Genomic DNA, 24836 nt, shown 5'->3' on the forward strand with positions numbered 1-24836 from the left:
TCAGCAAATGTAGTGCCATTTTATCCAAGATATACAAGGAGAAACATATACAGTATGTTAATTTCTTTCAGAAGCTATCTGGTTAAGGAGAAATGTTGGCCAGACATCAGGAGAATATAGGAAAAAGATTTGGAGCAGATTCAAGAAAGCTAAAAGATAGATTTTGGATAGCATGATTAAAAAGGAGCAAATTAGATGAAACAAGATGCATGTTTTTCAATGCAGAAAGAGCTGTTAAAGTGGTGTGGGACCCATGAGGAGAGAGCATTGTCAATTTATTAATGAAGGTCAAGATATGGCAGATTATTTTAATATGCACTTGTCATTGTTCATAGGAAGCTAAATATTAGAGCTAATTTTAAGGGAGAAATTAGCAAAATAAAAATTTCATATGTAATTGAGGCTAAAGGAAGACAAAAAATGCCTGTTTGGATAAATCCTGAGGATCGTAGGAAGAAATTGTTCATAGCTTGGAAATGATATCCCATTGCTCTGTAAGCTGTGGATGTGAGCCTTAGGTTTCACGATTGGCCACTGCAGTATCCAATTCTAAAAGGCCAGACACAGCTAATCTGATTAGTTACAGAATAGTTACTTTAACATCTGTGTTAGGAAATGTTATGTCGTCACATAGGATGAAATTACAACCATGGCCCAGAGTTTGAGGCAAAAATAGCAGTGAAACTCTCAGTGCTCGCTGTTGATTGAATCGTAAATCAGGCAGCAACTTCCCACCATCTCACATGATCACAGAAACATTCAAATCAGGAAGCTGCTGTCGAAATTGTCCTGATCCTCTGAAAGCTTTGCAGTAACTTCATCGCATCCTGAGACCCTCTTTGTAACAGGCGGAAGCCCATGAGGTTACTGTACTCATGTGACAGGTGACCACTAAAATCTTATGAACATTGCAGAACGTGTCCAGAGATTGCACAGAAGAGAATTTAACTGCTCAGTAAATGCTAATTATTGCCAACTTACATCTCTGGCACCAGAAATGAACTTTCTCAAATGTGAAGAATCTCATTCACATCAAGATGCAATTGAAATGAGATCAGAATAATTAATGAAAAGATTTTAGAAAACAAAGCTAATTCTTTACGAATGCTGCATATTTGTGTAAGGATAACAATTGTATAACAATGATAAACACAAAATACTGGAGTAACTCAGCAGGTAAGGCAGCATCTCTGGAGAAAATAGATAGGTGACGTTTTGATTTGGGACCCTTTTTCCCTACCTGAAACTTTACCTATCCATTTTCTCCAGAGATGCTGCCTGACATGCTGAGTTACTCCAGATTTTATGTCCATCTTTGGTATAAATTAGCATCTGACGTTCCTTTTAATTAAATTATATAACAATCATGTTTCACGGTTGGCATGGATAAAAGGCTTGTTTCTGTGCAGTATAGCTCTGTGATTAAGTACCTGACAGTTACAAATATTGTTTATTTTTAAAGGGCGAAATGGGTCCAAAGGGAGTACTTGGAGCCCCTGGACACAGAGGACCTGTTGGTAGACCTGGAAAGAGAGGAAAAACTGTAAGAGCAATTTTCCCTTTCATCTGGATGATCACCTATTTTCTATCTGTTCTATTTTTTTTTTTCCTGTTCGGATTTTGAATGGTGGTTCACTGCGCAATGTTATGTGACCTGTTATGTAATACCAGGAGACAGACAGATGTTCATCGGAAAAGGATGGCAAGCTGCGTCTCCTAAACAAATGACAGGGTTATTTAAAAAGCATTAAGATGGAATGGTCTCGCTCCACCTTCTTCAGATATAATAATAAAAGCACCATTTGGAGTAGCATGAAGCCATGTAAAGCATATTGGATCATATCGCATTTCTTGGTTGGTTTCTTCATTGTGAAATATGGAAAGCCTTATGTAGTGCCGGAGACCGGGGTTCGATCCCAACTACGGGTGCTGTCTGTACGGAGTTTGTACGTTCTCCCCGTGATCTGCGTGGGTTTTCTCTGAGATCTTCGGTTTCCTCCCACACTCCAAAGACATACAGATTTATAGATTAATTGGCTTGGTAAATTAAAAATTTGACTTAGTGCGTGTAGGATAGCGTTAATGTGCAAGAATCGCTGGTTGGCGCGAACCCAGTAGGCCGAAGGACCTGTTTCCGTGCTGTATCTCTAAACTAAAAAAAACTTTAAACCAAAGATAAAGACGTTAAGTACCATTAAATTTGAAGAGTGGGATGGCTGCCAGGTGGAGGGGTTAACTAGGAAACAACTTGCTGAAAATTCAAATACAATTCATTTCATGTGGAGTGGTCTGGTGATACGGAATAAAAGGAAAAATGTGTGTCTGCAGAACATAAGTATTTGACTAATGCAAGTACTAATACTGCAGATACAATGTGTAGGTATGTTACAATACTTACCTTCAGCGGCGCTGCAATTCTGCCACTGGCCGTGTGCGAGATTTTGGCGCCTTTGAGGGGGGGGGGGGGTGGGGTTAAAACGCGTTTTTTTTTCCTACCTAGTCATGGATTATATTTGGTTGGAGTGCAAGCTTTTGCTGAAGAATCGTTCCGACGGGCGTTCTGTGTTTTAAAAAAAAAATAAAATTAATATTTAAATCGCCCGACTCGTTCAGCGCTGGAGTCATTTTAAAATCAGCTTCTAAAGCCATCAATGCCGACAACGGGGACGGATATCATGTAGGTGACAGGTAAAAGAAAGCTGTTTATTTTTATGTATAAAAGTGGTCCTTAAGATGCCTTTAGTTCACATTTTAAGTTGCGAAACGGTGATTTAGTCCCCATACCAACCGGCAGTGTTTTTCATGCCGATGTTGGGATCTAAATCACTGCAAACCGTAACGTTCCAAATGGTCGCGTTCCAGAAAAACCCACTGGCAAGTTGATTTAAATGGCCATTAATTTACAGGTATTAAACATTAAATTCCTTCAATTTGGACTATAAATCCATGACAATGAGATTTAAAAATTATGTTATATTGTGAATTCTTGTGTGAATGTTATTTGGACACTTAGGCTATTTAAAAATGTTAATCTATTCTTAAGAAATTGATAGATGTTTAGATCTAGTAATTGAATTTTGTAATTAGCTACAATTAGGTAACTAACTAATTATATGCTTTAACTTCAAGTCATCTAAGTAAGATTGTTTCACATTTGTTTCAGAATGCTTCAATCTATAATAACTGAAAATTTATTTTAGTTCTCTTAATTTTTAAGAAAGTTATGGCCATTTGACTGTTCTCGATCACAGCTTTTGTGTTAAGTCAATGGAAAAGCAATAGGGAACAAGATGCTAATTTCCGAGTATGGAAAATGTCCATAACTTTTTTAATACTGAAGATATGAAAGTGAATTAGGTGACAAATTAAACTTCTTTTTATGCTTTATCTGATGGGATAAATTACAGACTTGATTTTTTAAATCTCAAAATTTTGTAACATTGCTACCATGTGACCAAATGCTTTAAATGTGACCATGTGAACAACTTGCTTTAAATGAGGAACATGGACTGGGGAGAAGTTATTCTTGGATATTTATAATAATTATTGTTGAAATTGAAAGTTAGTTTTTATATATTAGTTTAGTTTAGAAACACAGCACGGAAACAAGCCCTTCGACCCACCGTGTCTGTGCTGACCAGTGATCCCCCACACACTAACAATATCCTACGCACACTAGGGACAATTTACAATCTTACCAAGCCAATTAGCCTACAAACCTGTACATCTTTGGAGTGTGGGAGGAAACTGAAGCACCCGGAGAAAGGTCACGCACGTCACGTGGAGAACATACAAATTCATACAGACAGCACCTGTAGTCAGGATTGATCCCTGATCTCTGGCGCGATAAGGCAGCAACTCTACTGCTACACCACCATGCCACCCATTATTTGAAAATTGAGACAATGAGAGGACTTTTGTTCCAATGTGAAAACATTTTTGAATCCATTTAAAGTTCTTACTGGACACAATTTCACATCAGAGAATGTTAAGTATATATCAAGATCCTGTGTAGAGGTAAGATCAAAGTTGAACGTTTTCTAAAGTTAAATCCCCAGGCCAATGATCAATAGCTTTGTTGTGAAGGAGTTCGAATGGAAGCCAGTCTTTATGTAGCATTATATGATTTTTGACTGCATCAGAATGGGAGGACGTCTGAATAATATGTGTGGCATTTTTTATTTTTTATTTATTTATAGTTAAGCATTTATTCTCCATTCCTAATTACTTTGAGCTGTCTTCTTGAACCACTGTGGTCCTTCTGATGGCAGTTCAAAAGTGCTGTTGGAGAGGGAGTTACAGGGTTTAAACACAGTGACCCTTAATATATTTCCAAGTCAGGGTGGTGTGTAGTTTGAAGGGGAATCGGCAGGCGGTGGTGGTGCCATGCACCTGCTGCCCTTGTCAGTTTCCGTGCGAGCAGTTGTTGGTTTGGGAGGTGCCATCAAGCTCGGCCGGAAACTGCAGCTCATTTCTGTGGACGGCCAACAGTGCAGAAGGTGTGCACTGGTACTGGAGGGAATTATTATTTAGGGTCATGGATGAGCTACCAGTACAGTGAGTTGCTGTACCTCTAGCCTCGTGAAAGCTGTTGGTGCTCACAGGGGTTAAATTCACAGGACAGCTGAGCTACAAGTTGAAAATTGAGACACTGAATGGACTTTTGATCCAATCTGCTTCCAACAATGAAAAGTCAGCTTGGACACATCAGTGATAATTTTAAATGTTTTGCTTGCTCGAGTAGTTATCAGTGAATTTGCTCCCTAAGCTCAGAATTAATAGGATAGAGAGTCAATTTAATGTTTAGTGTCACTGAGGTCGAACAGAGGCATTCAGAATTAATTAAATGAAGAAATTGTTTTATCTGACCTGACATGGACCTGGTGGCCCAAATAGCCATCTTCTGCTCTATGTTGATTCTACAACAAAATGAGAGCTACTGAAACAAGTGTTGCCAAGGAAATTAAGTAGAACCCGAGGACCTTTATATTGCGAACAAAATACTAAAAATGTATCTGTTTTTCAAATTCAAAAGGCTTATGCATGTAACAGATTTGACATGAACTATCAGAGCAGGTGGAGCACAATTACGAAGTCCAGAGAGAAACATTGAGGAAGGAGATAAAAATAAATCCTTCGTGAGATTGGAAAGTTTTTAGAATTGTATACCTCGGACTATATTAATCCTGAGCGCAACTTTATCCAGGTTCTTGCAAGCATACATGGGGAATATGATGGACCCTGAGATTTTCAAAAGCACAATTCAGGGAGAGACTCCTCACTACAATGCTTATAGTTTTTTGAAGTTTTAGACAATAGACAATAGGTGCAGGAGTAGGCCATTTGGCCCTTCGAGCCATCACCGCCATTCAATGTGATCATGGCTGATCGTCCCCAATCAGTACCCCGTTCCTGCCTTCTCCCCATATCCCCAGACTCCGTTGTTTTTAAGAGTCTTATCTAGCTCTCTCTTGAAAGCATCCAGAGAACCTGCCTCCACCACCCTCTGAGGGAGAGAATTCCACTGACTCACCACTCTCTGTGAGAAAAAGTGTTTCCTCGTCTCCGTTCTAAATGGCTTACTCCATATTCTTAAACTGTGGCCCCTGGTTCTGGACTCCCCCAACATCGGGAACATGTTTCTTGCCTCTAGCGTGTCCAAGCCCCTAACAATCTTTGTTTGGGAGAGTGCTATACATCGCTAACTCCAAATGCCACATCTGTAGAAACCAAGTAAACATCAGTTTGGCTTTGTTCATAATATCCACACTGATTTAGGAGATTGTGGTTTCAAGTTGCATCATCTTTGCATGATCTTTTCTATTTCCAATAAAGGTTGCAAACTTATGCAGATTGAATTGATTGATAGATACAGCATTGAAACGGGCCTTTTAGCCCAACGAGTCCATGCCGACCATCAATTGCCCATTCACACTAGTTCTATGTTAACCCACTTTCTCATCCACACCCTACACACTAGGGGCAATTTACAGAGGCCAATTAACCTCCAAACCCGCATATCTTTGGAAAGTGGAAAGAAACTGGAGTAACCTGCGGAAAACTACGCAGCAACAGGGATAAAATACAAACTGCATACAAACAGCACCCGTAGTCAGGATCGAACCTGGGTCCCTGGTGCTGTGAGGAAGCAGCCGTACCAGCTATGCCACTGTGCTCTCTTGATGACCTATTCCTTGCCTGCCGGCTGCAGCTGAACTTCACAATCAAAATCTCAGCAAGAATTATGAAATTCTCTTCATCTTTATCAAACAAATTGCTGGAAAAGAGGAATAGCAGCACAAACAGAGCTTGGACAGTCTTGGATTGTTTTCTCTGAAACACTGGAGTTTGAGGGGAGCCCTGATAGAATTATATACAATTATGATAGACATAGATGGGGTAGATATTCATAGCCATTCCCCCCCCCAAGGTAGAAATATCAAATACTCAAAGGCATAGCTGTAAGGTGAGAGAGTCAAAGTTTAAAGGAAATGTTCTGGGCAAGTTTTTTTTACAAAGAAGGTGTCTGAAATATGCTACCAGTGGTGGTGGTGGAGGCAGATACGATAGTGGTGTCTAAAACAAGCTTTTCTATAGGCCCATGGATGTGCAGGCAATGGGGAGATACAAACCATATGCAGGCAGGTGAGAGTTTATCTTGGCATCATGCTAGGCACATTGTGGGCCAAAGATCCTGTTGTTGTGCTGTGCTATTCTATGTTCTATATTAATATGTTAAGGGAAATTTTTAAATTGCATTTAAACAAATATGAAACTAGGCATTGTTCATGTCCCGTCAATGTACAACAGGCACTGAGGAAAGGAGGAACAATATAAAGGTTGAAAAGGGCCTGAGGAAACTAGGTACAGGTGTCTATTTTGTGGAGTTTGGAAGAATGCGCAAAGGGAAATGAAAGTGCAATTCTATTTCTATATGTACATCAGAATTAGTTACAAGTACATTGTGCACATTGCCCTAAATTAACAGGTAAACACATGGGCATTCATTACCAAAGTGAACTTAAAGCTGCCTTATGCCCACCTTTTCGTCCACCATGCCTATGCTGACCATTTCATTTACAAACTTTTGTGCACAACCCTCCTAACCTTTATAATTTTAGTGTTCATCTAGATCTTTTTCAATGTTGAGAAGTACCTATATCCACCATTTGCTGGGTCCCATATTAAAACTATACTCTGGGTGAAAAAAAAAAGTTTCTTCAGATTGCCTCTTAACCTATGCCTTCTGGTTTTTGATATCTCCTTTACGGGGAGGTGTTTTTCACTATCCACCCTATCTTTACCTCCATGAAGTCTCTCTTCAGCCCTTCCACTCCGGTTAAAATAGACCTAGTCTCTCTTAATAACTGATATGTTCCATCTTAGATGCATCTCCTCCGCATCTTCTCCGATGCAATCACATCCTTCCTGCAGTGTGGCACCCAAAACTGCATACAATATTCCAGCTATGGTCTAACTAAAGTTTTATACAGTTGTACTATGACTTCCTTCCTGTTGTTATTCTACACCCCGACCAATGGTCAATGCTCCCTATGATTTCTTCACCAGATTATTTATCTGTGCTGCCTACCTTTAGGGATCTATGGACATATGCAGAACAATCTCTTTGTTCGTAAATACTCTCAGAGCCCTCCCATTTGTATTGTATGCCCTACCCTTATTTGATCATACATACTTGGCTAATAAATTAATTACAATTACAATTATGCATCCCCTTGTCCTTACTGAGATTAAACTCCATGTGCCCATTTTACTAATTGATCAATATCATCATGTAACCTAAAACAAACTTCTTCACCATTGAGACCAATATCACTATTTCTCATGTAATCTGGAAATTTACTAATTATTACTCCAACAGTGCATTCAGAAAGTATTCAGACCCCATCATTTTTTTTGACGTTACAGCTTTTACTCTAAAATGGATTAAATTCTTTTTTTTTTTTTTAATCATCAATCTACACACAATACCCCATAATAAAAAAGCGAAAACAGGTGTTTAGAAATTTCTGTAAAGTAATTAAAAAGAAATAACTTAAATTTCACATTTACATAAGTATCAGACCCTTTACTCAGTACCTTGTTGAGGCACGTTTAGCAGCAATTGCAGCCTCAAGTCTTCTTGGGTATGACGCTACAAGCTTGGCACGCCTGTATTTGGGTAATTTCTCCCATTCTTCTCTGCAGATCCTCTCAAGCTCTGTCAGATTGGATAGGGAGCGTCAATGCACAGCTATTTTCAGGTCCCTCCAGAGATGTTCGATCGGGTTCAAGTCCGGGCTCTGGCTGGGCCATTCACGGACATTCACAGACTTGTCACAAAGCTACTCCTGTGTTGTCTTGGCTGTGTGCTTAGGGTCGTTGTCCTGTTGGAAGGTGAACCTCCGCCCCAGTCTGAGGTCCAGAATGCTTTGGAGCAGGTTTTCATTAAGGATCTCTCTGTACTTTGCTCCGTTCATCTTTCCCTCAATCCTGACTAGTCTCCCAGTTCCTGCCGTTGAAAAACATCCTCACAGCATGATGCAGTCACCACCATGCTTTACCATAGGTATGGTATTGGCCAGGTGATGAGCGGTGCCTAGTTTCCTCCAGATGTGACACTTGGCATTCAGGCCAAATAATTTAATCTTGGTTTCATTAGAACAGAGAATCTTGTTTCTCATGCCTTTTGGCAAACTCCAAGCAGGCTGTCATGTGCCTTTTACTGAGGAGTGGCTTCCGTCTGGCCACTCTACCATAAAGGCTTGATTGGTGGAGTGCTGCAGATAAAGTTGTCCTTCTGAAAGGTTCTCCCATCTCCACAGAGGAACTCTGGAGCTCTTTCAGAGTGACCATCAGGTTCTTGGTCACCTCCCTGACCAAGGCCCTTCTTCCCCAATTGCTCAGTTTGGCCGGGCGGCCAGATCTATGAAGAGCCCTGGTGGTTCCAAAGTTCTTCCATTTAAGAATGACGGAGGCCACTGTGCTCTTCGGGACCTGCAATGCTGCAGAAATTATTTTATACCGTTCCCCAGATCTGTGTCTCGACATAATCCTATCTCGGCGGTCAACAGACAATTCCTTCATCTTCATGGCATGGTTTTTGCTCTGACATGCATTGTCAACTGTGGGACCTTATATAGACAGGTGTGTGCCTTTCCAAATCATGTCCAATCAAATTAATTTACCACTGGTGGACTCCAATCAAGTTGTAGAAACAGCTCAAGGATAATCAATGGAAACAGGATGAATCTAAGGTCAATTGTGTGTGTCATAGCAAAGGGTCTGAATACTTATTGAAATGTGATATTTCAGTTATTTATTTTTAATTACTTTGAAAAAAATTCTAAACCTGTTTTCATTTCTTCATTCTGGGGTACCTGTATTGTGTGTAGATTGATGATCAAAAAATGAATCAATTTTAAAATAAGGCTGCTATGTAACAAAATGTGGAAAAAGTGAAGGGGTCTGAATATTTTCTGAATGCACTGCACATTCAGATCAATTTTTTTAACATACAAGACTAAGAGTAAGGGTCTCAGCACCAATTCCTCTCGTACACCGGTGCTCATGGGTTTCCAATTATAAAAGCAATCCTCCACCATCACTCTCTGTCTCCGATTCAAAAACTAATTTGGGATTTAATTTAAAATTTGCCTTGGATCGAATGAGCACCAACCTCTTGGACTAGCCTTCAATTTGGGATCTTGCCAAAAGCCTTTCCAGTCCATATAAACTACATGTAAGCTACATTAACTGCACTGCAGTCCTCAATATATCTTGTTACTTCTTCCAAAAATGATGTAAATCTGTTACTACTTTTGCTGATCCAAAATGCCTTTCTAAGTGGAGATTAATCCTGACCCTCAAATTATTTTCCAATAATTTCCCTGCCCTGACGTTCAACTCATTGGGTGGTAATTACCTTGATCATCTCTGCTGCTTTTCTTGAATCAAATAACTACATTTACTGTCCGCCAGTCAGATGGTACCTTACCTGTGGTCAACAAATTCCAAGGAATAAATATCGCCTGCCATTTGTCCTGGTTAAGCCACAGAAAAGCCAAGAAAGCACACCAAAGCCTCTACTTCCTTAGAAGTCTGAGGAAGTTCGACATTTACCCAACAACCCTCACCAGCTTCTGCCACAGAAAGCATTTTATAGGGATGCATCACAGCCTGGTTTCGAAACAGCTCCATCCAAGACCGCAAGAAATTGCAGAGTTGTGGACTTGGAGAAACAGAAACATAGAAACATAGGTGCAGAAGTAGGCCGTTCGGCCTTTCGAGCCAGCACTGCCATTCAATATGATCATGGCTGATCTACTAAAATGAGTACCCCATTCCTGCTCTTTCCCCATATCCCTTGATTCCTTTAACCCTAAGAGCTAAATCTAACTCTCTCTTGGCCTCCACTGCCTTCTGTGGCAGAGAATTCCACAAATTCACAACTCTGGATGAAGAAATATTTCTTCATCTCAGTACTAAATGGCCTACCCCTTATTCTTAAACTGTGACCCCTGGTTCTGGACTCCCCCAACATCAGGAACAATTTTCCTGCATCTAGCCTGTGCAATCCTTTAAGAATTTCATATGTTTCTATAAGATTCCCTCTCATCATTTCTAAATTCCAGTAAATACAAGCCCAGTCGACCCATTCTTTCATCGTATGTCAGTCCCGCCATCTCGGGAATTAACCTGGCGAACCTACACTGCACTCCCTCAATAGCAATAATGTCCTTCGTCAAATTAGGAGACCAAAATTGCACACAATACTCCAGATGCGGTCTCATCAGGGCCCTGTGCAGCTGCCATAGGACCTCCTTGCTCCTCAACTCAAATCTTCTCACAATGAAGGCCAGCATGCCATCAGCTTTCTTCACTGCCTGCTGTACCTGCATGCTTACTTTTTGCGACTAATGTATAAGCACACCCAGGTCTCGTTGCATCTCCCCTTTTCCTAATCTGGCACCAGATAATAATTTGCCTTCCTGTTCTTGCCACCAAAGTGGATAACCTCACATTTATCCACATTATACTGCATTTGCCATGCATCTGCCCACTCACCAACCTATCCAAGTCACCCTGCAGCCTCATAGCATCATTATCGCAGATCACATTGCCGCCCAGCTTTGTGTCATCCGCAAACTTGGAGATGTCACATTTAATTCCCTTGTCTAAAACATTCATATATATTGTAAATGAATGTGGTCCCAGCACCGAGCCTTGTGGCACCCCACTAGTCATTGCCTGCCATTCTGAAAATGACGGCGTGAATTCCTACTCTTTGCTTCCTGTCTGCGAACCAGTTCTCTATCCATGTCAATACCCTACCCCCAATACCATGTGCTCTCATTTTGCACACTAGTCTCTTGCGTGCGACCTTGTCAAAGGCTTTTGGAAAGTCCAGATACACCACATCCACTGGCTCACCATCTATTTGTTACATCCTCAAAATATTCCAGAATATTAGTCAAGCATGATTTAACACTTCATGAATCCATGCTGACTTTGACCGATCCTGTCACTGCTTTCGAAATGTGCTGCTATAACATCTTTAACAATGGACTTAAACATCCTCCCCACTACTGATGTAAGGCCAACTGGTCTATTAATCCCCGCGTTTTCGCTCCCCTCCCCTTAAAAGTGTGGTTACATTGGCTATCCTCCAGTCCACCGGAACTGATTCAGAGTCGAGAGAACATTGGAAAATGATCACCAATGCATCCATGATTTCTAGGGCCACTTCTTTGAGTACTCTGGGATGCAGACCATCAGGCCCTGGGGATTTATCTGCCTTCAGTCCCAATAGTTTACCTAACACCATTTCCTGACAAATGTGGATTCCCTTCAGTTCCTACTTCGCACTAGATCCTCGGACCCGAAGTATTTCTGGGAGATTGTATGTGTCTTCCTTAGTGAAGATAGAACCAAAGTTTAAAGGGCCTGTCCCACTTGGCGATTTTGCCGGTGTCATATCAGTGTCACCAAAAGATTTTAAACATTTCAAAATCCAGCGGCGACAAAAAAAATGTTGCGACACTTGTAAAAACACCACGCGTCATACGTCATCACGGCGTGTCACGCTGCATCACGCCGCGTATTTTTTGGTGACCTGATGCATCAGTCAATGATGCCGGCAGTCGCCGAAAAAGTCACCAGGTGGGACCGGCTCTTAAGTATTCTGCCATTTCCTTGTTTCACATTATAAATTCACCTGTCCCCATTTGTCTTCACTAATCTTTTTACATATCCAAATAAGCTTTTAGTCAGTTTTTATATTCCCCGCAAGCTTTCTTTCATGCTCTTTTCCCCCTCTTAATTAACCCCTTTGTCCTCCTCTGTTGAGTAAATTTCTCCGTCACTGTTGCCCAAGGGGCTTTGCACAACAAGATCGCTAACTAATCCTTCCTCATTAAGCAATACCAATTCTCGAATGGCCTATCCTCTAGTCGGTTCTTCTACATATTGGTTTAAAAAACCATCCCGTGTACATTCCAGGAAATTCTCCTCCTCAGCACTGCTACCAATTTGGTTGGCCCAATCTAAATGTAGATTAAAGTCACCCATGATATCTGCTGTACCTTTGCTACACGCATCTCTAATTTTCTGCTTGATGCTACCCCCAACTTCCCTACTGTTGCTTGGTGGGCTGTATACAAATCCAACAAGCGTTTTCTACCCTTGGCTATTTCGCAGTTCTATTCATACCGATTCTACAGCATCCAAGCTAATGTCTCCCCTTGCTATTGCATTAATCTCCTATTTAACCAGCAATGCCACCCCACCTCCTCTTCCTTTCTGTCTTTACTTCCTGAATATCGAATACCCCTGTATGTTTAGCTGCCAGCCTTGGTCACCCTGGAGCCATGTCTCCGCAATTCCAACTATATCATATTCCTTAACTCCTAACTGCACATTCAATTCTTCCACCTTATTACAAATGTTCCTCGCATTAAGGTCCAAAGTTTTCAGGTTTATTTGTCTTATCTCCCTTCTTCCTTTTGCTTCTGTCCTCCTTTTATTTCCCTCTGTCTCCTTGCATTGGGTCCCACCCCCTGCCCTGTTAGATTAAACGTGACCTTTCCTACACTCTCTTTCCCGTTAACTGCACGGATACGCTTCCACATTGTTGACTCCACCCCCCCCCCCCCCCCACTTAGTTTAAACCCACCCGTGTAGCACTAGCAAACCTGCCTGCCAGAATGTCGGTCCCCCTCCAATTAAGATGCAACCCGACCCTTTTGTACAGGTCACCCCTGCCCCAGAAGAGATCCCAGTGATCTAGAAATCTAAATCCCTGCCCCCAGCACCAACTCCTCATCCACACATTCAGATCCCCTATCTCCCTGTTCCTACCCTCACTAGCACAAGGTACTGGAAGCAACCCAGTGATAACCACCCTAGAAGTCCTGCTTTTTAGCCTCCTACCTAGTCCTCTATACTTGCCTGGCTCAAAGGGCCAAATGGCCTACTCCTGCACCTATTGTCTATTGTCCTTCCTCTTCTTACCCACGTCATTTGTACCTACATGCACAACTACTGCCGGCTGTTCACCTTCCCTCACGAGGACGTGCTTAAGTCGGTCTGAGACATCTTGGACCCTGGCACCAGAGAGGCAACACACCTTTCTCGAGTCTTGCCTGTCACCACAGAATCTCCTGTCCGCACCTCTGATAATGGAGTCAACCCACTATGACGTTGGTCTGGCCGGTCGAGCCTCAACGGCAGGTTTCAAGTCGCAGGCCATCACACAAACCAACCTCCCTTCCATTGACTCCTTCTACACTTCATGCTGCCTTGGAAAGACTGCCAGCATAATCAATGACCAGACTCACCCCGGTCGCACCCTCTTCTCCCCTCTCCCATCAGACAAGAAGTACAGAAGTTTAAAAACGCATGCCTCCAGATTCAGGGAGTGTGGGCCTGATCTCCCACCTACCTCATTGGAGACCTTTGAACTATCTTTAATTAGACTTCATATGAACTACAGTGTTATACTTTGCACAACATTTTGAACCTTTATCCTTTATCTGTGCACTGTGGATGACTTGATTGTATTCACGTTTAGTCTTTTCTTCGACCCGATAGCACATGAACAAAAGCTTTTCACTGTACCTTGGTACACGTGACAATAATAAATTAAACTAAACTAAACAAAGTTCTAAAAATCCCCATGTCCCCAGCAATCTCTTTCCTTGTCTCTGAAAACAGCCTGAAATATATCTCATCGGGCCCCATCAGTTTATCCACCTTTATGGGTGCTAAACAATATAATAATCCTTTTTAATGTTGAAATACACTCCCTGAAATCTACAACTACGATGTCCTTCTCCACAGTGAATGCCGATTAAAAGTACTGATGTAATTTCTTACCTATAGCCACCAACACCATGTATAGTTTGCTTCTTTGGTCCCTTTTTGTCCTCCTGCTGGTTATATACTAAAAAGCCTCAGGATTTGATCCATAATCATATTTGCCAGTGACATTTCTTATCTACTGCCAAAGGTTTCCAGTACTCTACACCTACCATTCATTTCCACACATAGACACAGTGTGCTGGAGTAACTCAGTGGGACAGGCAGCTTACTGGAGAGAAGGAATGGGTGACTTTTTGGGTTGAGACCCTTCCTTTATCAAACTTAAATTCTCAGGCATTGAAGATTCACTGGACTTGCATCACTTACTTTTCACCCTTAAAGGAATACCCTACTTTATCTCTCATTATTTCATTCATAAAGACTACAACTTGTCAGGTACACACTTGCCTACAAGTTTTTTGCTTCCAATCTGTTCTACCTTATCATTTTGAAATCACCCTTCCCCAATACAGGACCTCAGTTTCCAAACTACATTTATCCCTTTCCATAACAATCTTGAAAGTTACAGAGCTATAGTCACTATTGCCAAAATGCACTGACACTTTAACTGCTAGTCCAGTTTCCTTCCCCAAGATTAGGTCCATTACTGCCCCCTCTTGACCTGCAAATTGTCTCAAAGCATTCTTTGGGAAGCATTTTAAAAATTCCACTCCTTTTAAGACTTTCATAATAAAGCAAAGTTATTATTGGTGGAATTTAAATCCCCAATGACTCTAACCCTATTACACTTGTACATATATAATTGTGAAGATATTTAAGTAAATTAAATAGTGAGTAAAGGACCATAATTGATATCTTAAGTGTGGGATGATTATGCTACACAACGAACTCCCTAGGACGACGTGTATTAAATATCACAGATTATGCCTGTAACATTGTTGATAAATTAATTACAATAGAATGAGACACATTTTGTGTTGCTCTCCAACCAGGATAGGTGTCTTTTCGACTTCATCCATCCCATACTTTTTAAGAACGTTAACATCTGTTTCCTGAATGGGTTTTTACCCTCACGCATGCAGAGTCTTTCCGAATGATTACGAATTTCATTCATGCAAGTAACTGTCACCATTGTAGCTACTAGCATGTTTTAATTGACAAGGTGGACCCATGGTATATAATATCAGGGAACAGGAAGTATTTGGGTCATGGCATTTCCTCTTCATTGCCCCAACCTCATGTTAATTTCCCTTCAACCTGATTTAGGACATACATTGATTTAATATAATTCTGCATCATGCTTCTTATCGAGTCCTCGCACAAGATTAGAAGTTGTTCAGCCAGAGCTGAACACACTTCTCAGCATCTGCATACAATGGTGTCTGTCTTGTCGCTTCTTGTGCACGGTGGTGGAAAGATTGGTGGAAACAGGGTTGTAACGTGAACGCTCTTTCCTTGACACCTATTTCATGCTATTACCAATTATTCTGTCAGGCTATGTCTTGATTTTCATGCATATTAAGCAGTTTATTTGTGCATTATAAATGCCGTTAAATTATGTCATCTTTCAGTAGTCAATTTGATGTAATCTGCCAACCCCCAGACAATACAGTTGTAAAATCTCAAATCATTTCCTCCAAAATAATCAGTGGGGAATAATGTATTCAGTGTTAGTGCAAAGTATTATTTTTGGAAACCCCAGATCAAACCTAACGTCTCAGAACTCAGGAGGATTATTTGAGTTTCAGGAAGGAGCATAGTGCACAACTATGCTTTCATTAAGAAGCAGCTGCTTTGCCTTGGAACATTTTAAATGGAGTTTTATATTTTAATGATTGTGGACAAAGACACTAATAACCCGAGAGGACACAAAATGCTGCATTTACTCAGCAGGTCAGAGAACAACTCTGGAGAGCATGGATAGGTGACATTTCAGGTTGAGACCCTTCTTCAGACTGATTGTTGGTGGAGGAGAAGAAATCTGGAAAAGGGGAGAGGCAGGACAAAGCATGGCACGTAACAGGTTGACACAGGCAAGAGGTGGGCAGGGGTGGGGAGAGGGGTTGACGGGCAGATGGTTGCACCAAGGGCCAGAGAAAAGAATAGGAAGAATGATGCAGGTTTGAAGAGTTGAGAATTGTGAAGCCAGAGGGAGGAAAGTAACACGGGGAGAGGTGTTGGAGGAGAGAAATACGTGTGAGTCCAGGTGGGAAACAGGTGAGGGAAGAGAGAGGAGAGGGATGCGGGGAGAAAGGGGGAGGGTTGGGGGTAGTAGTAACAGTTTACTCAGAATTGGAGAATTCAACATTCATACTAATTTATCCAGCCAGAAGATGAGGTGCTGTTCCTCCAGTTTGCATATGGCTTCACTCTGACAATGGAGGAGGCTGAAGACAGAAAGGTCAGGTGGGTTTGGGAAGGGGAGTTAAAATGGTTAGCAACTTGAAAATCTGGTAGGCCTTAACGTACCGAGCACAAGTGTTTAGCGAAACGGTCACCAAGTCTGCGCTTGGTCTAGCCGATGTACAGCTGGCCACATCCGGAACTCTGGATGCAGTAGATATGTTAGAGGAGGTACATGTGACCATCTGTCTCACCTGGAAGGACTGCAGGGGGCCTTGGATGGCGGTGAGGGAGGAAGTATAGGGACAGGTGTTATATCTCCTGTGGTTGCAAGGGATAGTAGCTGGGGATGGGGTGGTTTAGGTGGGAAAATATGTGCAAAAAGGAATTGCATAGGGATCGGTCTCTGCGAAAGGTGGAAAGGGGGGGAGGTGGGAAGATGTGAACATCTACTGGTGGGATTACATTGGAGGTGACGGAAATATCAGTATTGATATGAGTATGGTGTGTTGGATGCGGAGGCTGGTGGGGTGAGAGGTGAAATCCAGGGGAACTTTATCCTTGTTCCGTTGGGATGGGGGGCAGAAACAAGAGCATACCTATGTGACGGAGGAGACGCAGGTGAGGGATCAATGAAAGAAGGGGGAAAACCATGTTTACTAAAGAAGGAGAACATCTAGGAAGTCGTGGAATGGTAAGCCTCATCCTGTGAGCGCATGCAGCAGAGACGGAGGAATTAAGGGTAGGGATTAGCATCATTACAAGAGGCAAGATGGGAGGAAGTGTAGGCCAGATAACTGTTGGAGTCGGTAGGTTTATAGTCAATGTCAGTCAATAGTCTGGCTTGTACATGCTGGAATTTAGAAGATTGAGGGGGGATCTTATAGAAACTTACAAAATTCTTAAGCGGTTGGACAGGCTAGATGCAGGAAGATTGTTCCCGATGTTGGGGAAGTCCAGAACTAGGGGTCACAGTTTAAGGATAAGAGGGAAGTATTTTAGGACCGAGAAGAGACATTCATTTTTTATACAGAGAGTGGTGAATCTGTGGAATTCTCTGCCACAGAAGGTAGTTGAGGCCAGTTTATTGGCTATATTGAAGAGGGAGTTAGATGTGGCCCTTGTGGCTAAAGGGATCAGGGGGTATGGAGAGAAGGCAGGGATGGGATACTGGGTTGGATGATCAGCCATGATCATATCGTATGGCGGTGCAGGCTCGAAGGGCCGAATGGCCCACTCCTGCACCTATTTTCTATGTTTCTATGTCTATCTTTCTATGTCTGTCCCCTGTGACGGAGAAAGGGAGATAGTCCAGGTGAATTTGAGAGCAGGGTGGAAGTCTACGAGTTCTCCCAGTTGCTAACCTCTTTTATCGCCTCTTCCCATGAAAGGCTGACCTATCTATCCTGGGTTTCCTCTATTGACAGTGTGAGGCCACATACAAACTGGAGGAACAGCCCCTCATATTCTGCTTGGGTAGCTTACAACCCAACAGTATGAATGTTGATTAAAATATTTTATAATGTGTTTCAATCTTCCACTGTTTTATATTCTGCCTTCCTCCAGATATACTTTGTTGTTATACTTTTTGTCCTATTTTGATTTTATTGAGTGCATTCAAGAGGAGGGAATGATTTTCATTTCCCTTTTTGTATTTTAGCCTATTCATAATCCCTCTTTTCGGATAGTACAAATCCTTTCTTTAGTTCCAAAAAACTGTCGGTCACTATTATTAAGATATAATAATGGATGGGATTTATATAGCGCCCTTCTAATACTCAAGGTGCTTTACATCGCATATAATATGCTAATGTTTCAGAATTCACAGGAAACGCAGATTCTTGAAATATACAGCTCAGTGACTCTAATGGCATATTGCCTGATATTATTTTGTTGATATTTGTCAACTCTTTTTCTATTTGATCTCTGCTGGTCAAATACGTTTTCTTAGCAATGTTATCCATTTGAACAACCTTTGAGTGACCATATCCATTAAAAAAAAATAGAGCTTGGCTATTCGTCAGCTTTTTTGGGGCCTAGCTCTGTTGAGTTATAAATGGTCAAATATGTTCCCTCACATGGTAGGAGGACCAGTCTTTTTGTCAAAGCCCAGTATATTTCCTGTTGAAGTCTTCAAATGTGTATTGACTCCTTAATATAGGAGCAGTGTTTGCCTGGGTGGTGGATGCTTTCAATAATTCAAGAGAAAGGAAGATCCCATGTCTATTTTCAACCACCAGCAAATAACTGTACAACTGAGTCAGCATCTGGACTTAGTATTCTATTGCAACACGTGCTGTTGGATTCTTGTCATAGTCTAATTTTATAAGACTATGAAATATATATTTTATTTATGTCAAGTATTATTTTGACAGATTTGTAGACAAAAATAAAGTTTTTTGGCATGATTTAATCATCAGCTGTCTGGAGCTAGAGCTTAGACCTGCTAATGTTAATGATGCCATATCCTCACAAGTTTCCTTGGTGTTGTATTACATGTTTAATTTCTTCCTTCTAGGCATAACCAAGAAAATAATATGGCAGGGGGGAAATAAGGAGGAGGAAAGGATGTTTTAAACAATACACTAATTCCTATTTTAAAATAATGAATTTTTGATACCATAATTTAAATCAAAATTTGTTACACACAGTAGTAGTAGTAGGCCAAGAAGGCTGCTTTGAACTTGGACATTTTTTAAAGGTGGTAGAATTTGTATCTTGCTGGGGAATGTGTGTTGGTTGCCCGATTAACCAGTGCCCATTTGACCCTCATGCAAAATACACCAACAATTTGTAATCCATTCTCATTATCACAATTAGATTTTCCAACCAGAACCAAGCAAGGTTTTATTGAGTGACAAGTATCTTTTGACATAAGCCGTTATTGAAACAATTATTTTGCCTCAGAGCAGAGAGGAGTCAAGTCAAATCAAGTCAAGTTTATTCGTCACACATACGAGATGTGCAGTGAAATGAAAAGTGGCAATGCTCGCGGACTTTGTGCAAAAAGAAAAACAACCAAACAACCAGACAAACTATAAACACAATCATAAACACACACATATTCTTTTACATATTAAATATTGTGGGCGGAAGGAAAAAGGTTCAGTAAAGTTAGTCCCTGGTGAGATAGGAGTTTACAGTCCGAATGGCCTCTGGGAAGAAACTCCTTCTCAATCTCTCCGTTCTCACAGCATGGCAACGGAGGCGTTTGCCTGACCGTAGCAGCTGGAACAGTCCGTTGCAGGGGTGGAAGGGGTCTCCCATGATTTTATTGGCTCTGGAGTTGCACCTCCTGATCTATAGTTCCTGCAGGGGGGCGAGTGAAGTTCCCACAGTGCGTTCGGCCGAGCGCACTACTCTCTGCAGAGCCTTCTTGTCCTGGGCAGAGCAATTCCCAAACCAGATGGTAATATTTCCAGACAAGATGCTTTCCACAGCCGCTGAGTAGAAGCACTGGAGGATCCTCGGAGACACTCTGAATTTCCTCAATTGCCTGAGGTGGTAATTGCCTTGCCTTACTCACGAGTGCTGCGGCATGTGATGTCCATGTCATATCCTCAGAGATGTGGTCTCCCAGATATTTAAAACAGCTCACCTTATCCATAGTATCCCCATTTATCCTCAATGGTGTGTACGTCCTCGGATGATGTGCCCTCCTAAAGTCCACGATCAGCTCCTTAGTTTTTTTGATGTTCAAGAGGAGGCTGTTGTCCTGGCACCAGAGTGCTAGATCAGCCACCTCCTCCCGGTAGTCCTTCTCATCGTTGTCTGAGATCAGGCCCACCACCACAGTGTCATCAGCAAACTTAATTATTGAGTTGGAGCTGAACCTAGCCACACAGTCATGTGTGTACAGGGAGTACAATAGGGGGCTGAGGATGCAACCCTGGGGCGATCCTCTGCTCAGGGTGAGGGACTTCGATGTATTCCCTCCCATCTTGACTACCTGGGGCCTGGCGGTGAGAAAGTCCAGGGCCCAGGCACACAGGGGGGTGTTGAGCCCTAATTCCAGTAGCTTCTCGGCCAGTCTGGTGGGGACTATCGTGTTGAAGGCTGAACTGAAGTCTATGAACAGCATCCTCACGTAGCCCCCCTTCTGGCTGTTAAGATGAGAGAGAGCGGTGTGCAAAACCTGGGAGACCGCATCGTCCGTGGATCTGTTTGGACGGTATGCGAACTGCAACGGGTCCATGTTGCGAGGGAGGAAGGCGCAGATGTGTTTCTTCACCAGCCTCTCAAAGCATTTCATGACTACCGAGGTAAGGGCCACCGGACGGTAATCATTCAGACAGGCTGGGGAGGCATTTTTTGGTACCGGTACAATGATGGATTTTTTGAAGCAGGCAGGGACCACGGACTTGTCCAGGGAGAGGTTGAATATTGTAGTGAGCACCGGAGCTAGCTGCGTAGCACAGGACTTGAGTACTCGCCCCGAGATGCGATCGGGGCCTGCAGCTTTTCTCGTGTTCACCCGTGTCAGAGCCCTCCTCACGTCGTGCTCGGACAGCGAGAATGTGTGCACATTCCTCCCTTCAGCTTCGGTAGCCAGCCCGCTGGCGGTATTGTCGATAGTCGGCAGACCTGGGGTGGTGTTGCCCATCTCGAAACGAGCGTAAAAGGAGTTCAGGTCATCAGCTAGGGAGGTGCTGGCACTTGCGGATGAGGGTGGAGTGCTCCGGTAGTTGGTTACAGTCCGCAGTCCCATGAAAAAGTGCTCCGACCGCGGGGCCTAGGTACTCGCGGTAAAGTGAAGCCGCGGTCTCAATTAATAAGCGGCCGATTCGCGAACGCGGAGCCACGGATCATCTCCGTGGGCGGGGGAGGCTGTCCATAGTGTCGTCTGTAGCGGTCGTTTTCAGACCCCGACAACAGGAGAAAAACGGAGGGATATCGATCGCTCTTTACCGCGAGTACTTAGGCCCCGCGGTCGGAGCACTTTTTCCCGGTAAGTTTTCGCAGGCAGCTCCGAGATTAGCTGTTAAAGACTTATTACTCTACTACAAGCTGGCATTAGTGACAATGTTTAATTGACTGTGTTATGGAAACATATAGTTTAGGCCCTCAATTTTATGAATGAATGAATGAATGAATGAATGAATGAATGAATGAATGAATGAATGAATGAATGAATAAGGAATGAATGAATGAATAAGGAATGAATGAATGAATGAATGAATGAATGAATGAATGAATGAATGAATGCATTTATTCACATTATAAAAGGATGCAATTAAATTAATTAAAGTCCATACAGATAGATTTTCATAAATTCAGACGTTAGATCTTACCTTTCAGTTAGTTGATTCCCTCCTGGCTGTCTTAATCTTTGTGTTCCAGCACCTCTGCAGCGACTTTGATTTCAAGGCTTTCTTGCACTTCCATCCACTTATCAGCACTTTCTTCAGCCTTTTTAATGCTTTTCTTACTAAATACAATTAACCTGCTGCAAGTTTCCACGACATTTATTCCACAGAACAACAAATCGGAATCTCCAGTAAAACAGGCATCTGTGAAGCCCCCTCAGCCATTTTGTGTGCTAGCCTGAAGCAAAGCGCATGATTGGCCAACTGGCAGACAACTCAATGTTAAACGTGCTTTGATTGGACTAAAAAATCCCGAAATCTTTCCGTTTTTTCTCTAATTTAATAAAAATGTGCAAGTCTTCTTCATATCGAGTTTCAGGGGTGATTTATATAATTTTTTTTATACAATATGTGAAAATTTCATGTAGTTTGGTGACTTGGGTCACAAAATCCTATTTCTAGACACATTTTTGATGCTCGGCCCACAGCCTAATGTTTCCTGATGCCAGGCCTGAGTTGTAGGCAGCGGTGCGAGCATTCAAGGCAACACGAACGGACCTGTCTACCCAGGGTTTTTGGTTCGGAAAGATGCTTACCCTTACCGTGGGGACGATGTTGTTGGTTATTGTTGCGATGAAGTCCGTGACTGCTTCCGTGAACTTACTGATGTCACTGGAACTTGCTTGGAACATATTCCAGTCGACATCGCTCAGTGCATCTTGCAGCATGGCCTCTGACTGGTCGGACCACCACTTTACGTCCCTCGTCTCTACCGCTTCCCGAACTATCCTCTGTTTATACTCCGGCAGCAGGAAAATGGCAGCGTGGTCAGAGATGCTCTTGTCTGCTTCTACTGGACAAAGTCACTTCAAAGACTGGGAAGCTTGCTGGAAGAATAGAGCATCCGAATAGAGCAAAGAGCAGGCACCTTAACTTTCAAACACTATTCTGGATGGCCTGTTGCACAAGCTAGAAAGGAGCATGCATAATAGTTCCAAAAATTTGACAATACAATGATAAACTGGTAGTGGGAGGTAGTCCCTCTGGAGGTCAGTGGAAGGAGCAAAGCTACTAGGATGTGAAAGCCATTTTACAATAAAACATTTCTTCAAGCTCCATTTTCAGAATCAGTGAACAAATCAAAAAATCCCATCTGCAGGCAACAGCCCCACTGACATTGCTTGCCACATGCAATTAATCCTTGCCCTTACTGTTACACCGAGCTCACTGGTCCATCTCACAGACACAGCTAGGGACACATTATACATTGATTTAGCAGCATAGAAGTAACCAAACTGGTGAAGATTGGCAGAGAGGTATCCTCCCTTAATCTCACAACCTTTTCACAAGATGCAGATGGTGTAAGATAGCTTTGGGCATTTCATCTTTCAAATAGTAAAGGACGTACTAAGCACTCGCTAAACACTGAGAGCAGAGAAGACAATGACGAATTGTAATTTGATTTTAATACTTCCAACCACCAGCTCAGACCCTGGCATTTGGATGCAGGTTAGACCCAGCATGGGCATGTGGATCACCTGCCGTGATGCCTGCTGCTGCCACCTGGAGAAAGTCAGGTGTGATTAAGTTAAAGAAAGCTCTGGGCTGACCTATGCCATGCAGAGCTGTCCAGGTTTGACTCTGCACCTCTGTCTGCAACTGCAGTCATGACAGTAACCATGTTCTTCAAGAATTTCACTTTCTACACCCTGTGAAAATATTATCATAAACACCCCGTTCCCGGAAAATGTTGATGCAATGAGCCCTCAGACTCACAGGTCTTAAGTTTGATCAAGCAGGTTGATCATTCTGCGTGAGGTTTAAAGGGGGACCTTTAATTTCTGGTCAGATCTGATGTTAAACAATTAATTATCTGTAGAGCAAAGAACAAGGTGAATAATACAGAGAGGCTTACCGTCCTAAAGCCGTGGTGTGTCAGCTGAAAGTGGAAGCATAACAGTGGAACAACAGGTGGGAAAGATAAAACAGATGACACCGTGAGCACAGGATTAGCATCAAGTAATTTACCAGGAAACAGCTCTCTCACAGCAGTTGGCTTGGCAAGGTTCCACAATTATCCATGAGGGTTATAGGGTCATTTGGAGGTTGTAACAAATTAGGTGCACACCACTCTGATTCATGAAAACCCAGTATGATAGTCCACAAGGCACCACCAGTTGCAAGAAAGGCCAACATTGTAGTTAATCTTCATACTGTAGGAAGCACTTACAGTAATTAGCTCATGAATCATCTACTTTGTTTGCCTTTCAGAGAGAAATGTTTTATTTTTCTGGTTAATGAAAGTATATCAAGAAAATATACAAAATAAAAGCAGAATAAATGGAGTCACGGGTAGATAAGGTGGTCAAGAAGGCTTTTGACATTGGACTTCAACAGACAGAGTATTTAGTATAGACGTTGGGTGGCCATGTTAAAGTATTTTATTCCTTGTGTTGCAGTTGCATTGAACTGTTTGTCCAATGATTTTATATTTCCTTTCTGAGTGGCATACCAATGTTTTTTTTTAGCTTACTGATGAGATGTAGGGAATATATAAATGTCCATGGGTGCTGAGTTAGCCTTGATATATCTGTACTTGACAAGATCTCTTGATGAGAGAAATTGAGGCTCTGGTCAAGAATAAGAAGGAGGCATGGGACAGGTACTAGCAGCTGAGATCAAGTGTATCCCTGGAGGAGTTTCTGGAACCGAGGACCACTCTTAAAAAAGAGATCAGGAAAACAAAAAGGGCAGGAGATACCTCTGGCAGATAATATTAACGATAATCCCAGAGATTTCATAAGTACATTCAGGGGAAAGGGAAAACCAGAGAGAGAATGGGGCCCCTCAGGAATCAGTGGTCAA

General features: G+C 42.2%; 1 protein-coding gene across 4 annotated transcripts in view; it reads left to right on the forward strand.

Moving 5' to 3' along the window:
* The window catches only part of colq (collagen like tail subunit of asymmetric acetylcholinesterase), a 107351-nt gene that overhangs the window by 63995 nt on the left and 18520 nt on the right, over positions 1 to 24836 (forward strand). For all 4 annotated transcript variants that reach the window (XM_033047317.1, XM_033047303.1, XM_033047297.1 and 1 more), the window contains one exon: positions 1463 to 1543. In XM_033047317.1, the coding sequence (XP_032903208.1) occupies positions 1463 to 1543 (81 nt within the window). The remainder of the gene's footprint in view (positions 1 to 1462; positions 1544 to 24836) is intronic.

This window comes from Amblyraja radiata, chromosome 2 (assembly GCF_010909765.2).
Source record: "Amblyraja radiata isolate CabotCenter1 chromosome 2, sAmbRad1.1.pri, whole genome shotgun sequence".
Taxonomy (NCBI): Eukaryota; Metazoa; Chordata; class Chondrichthyes; order Rajiformes; family Rajidae; genus Amblyraja; species Amblyraja radiata.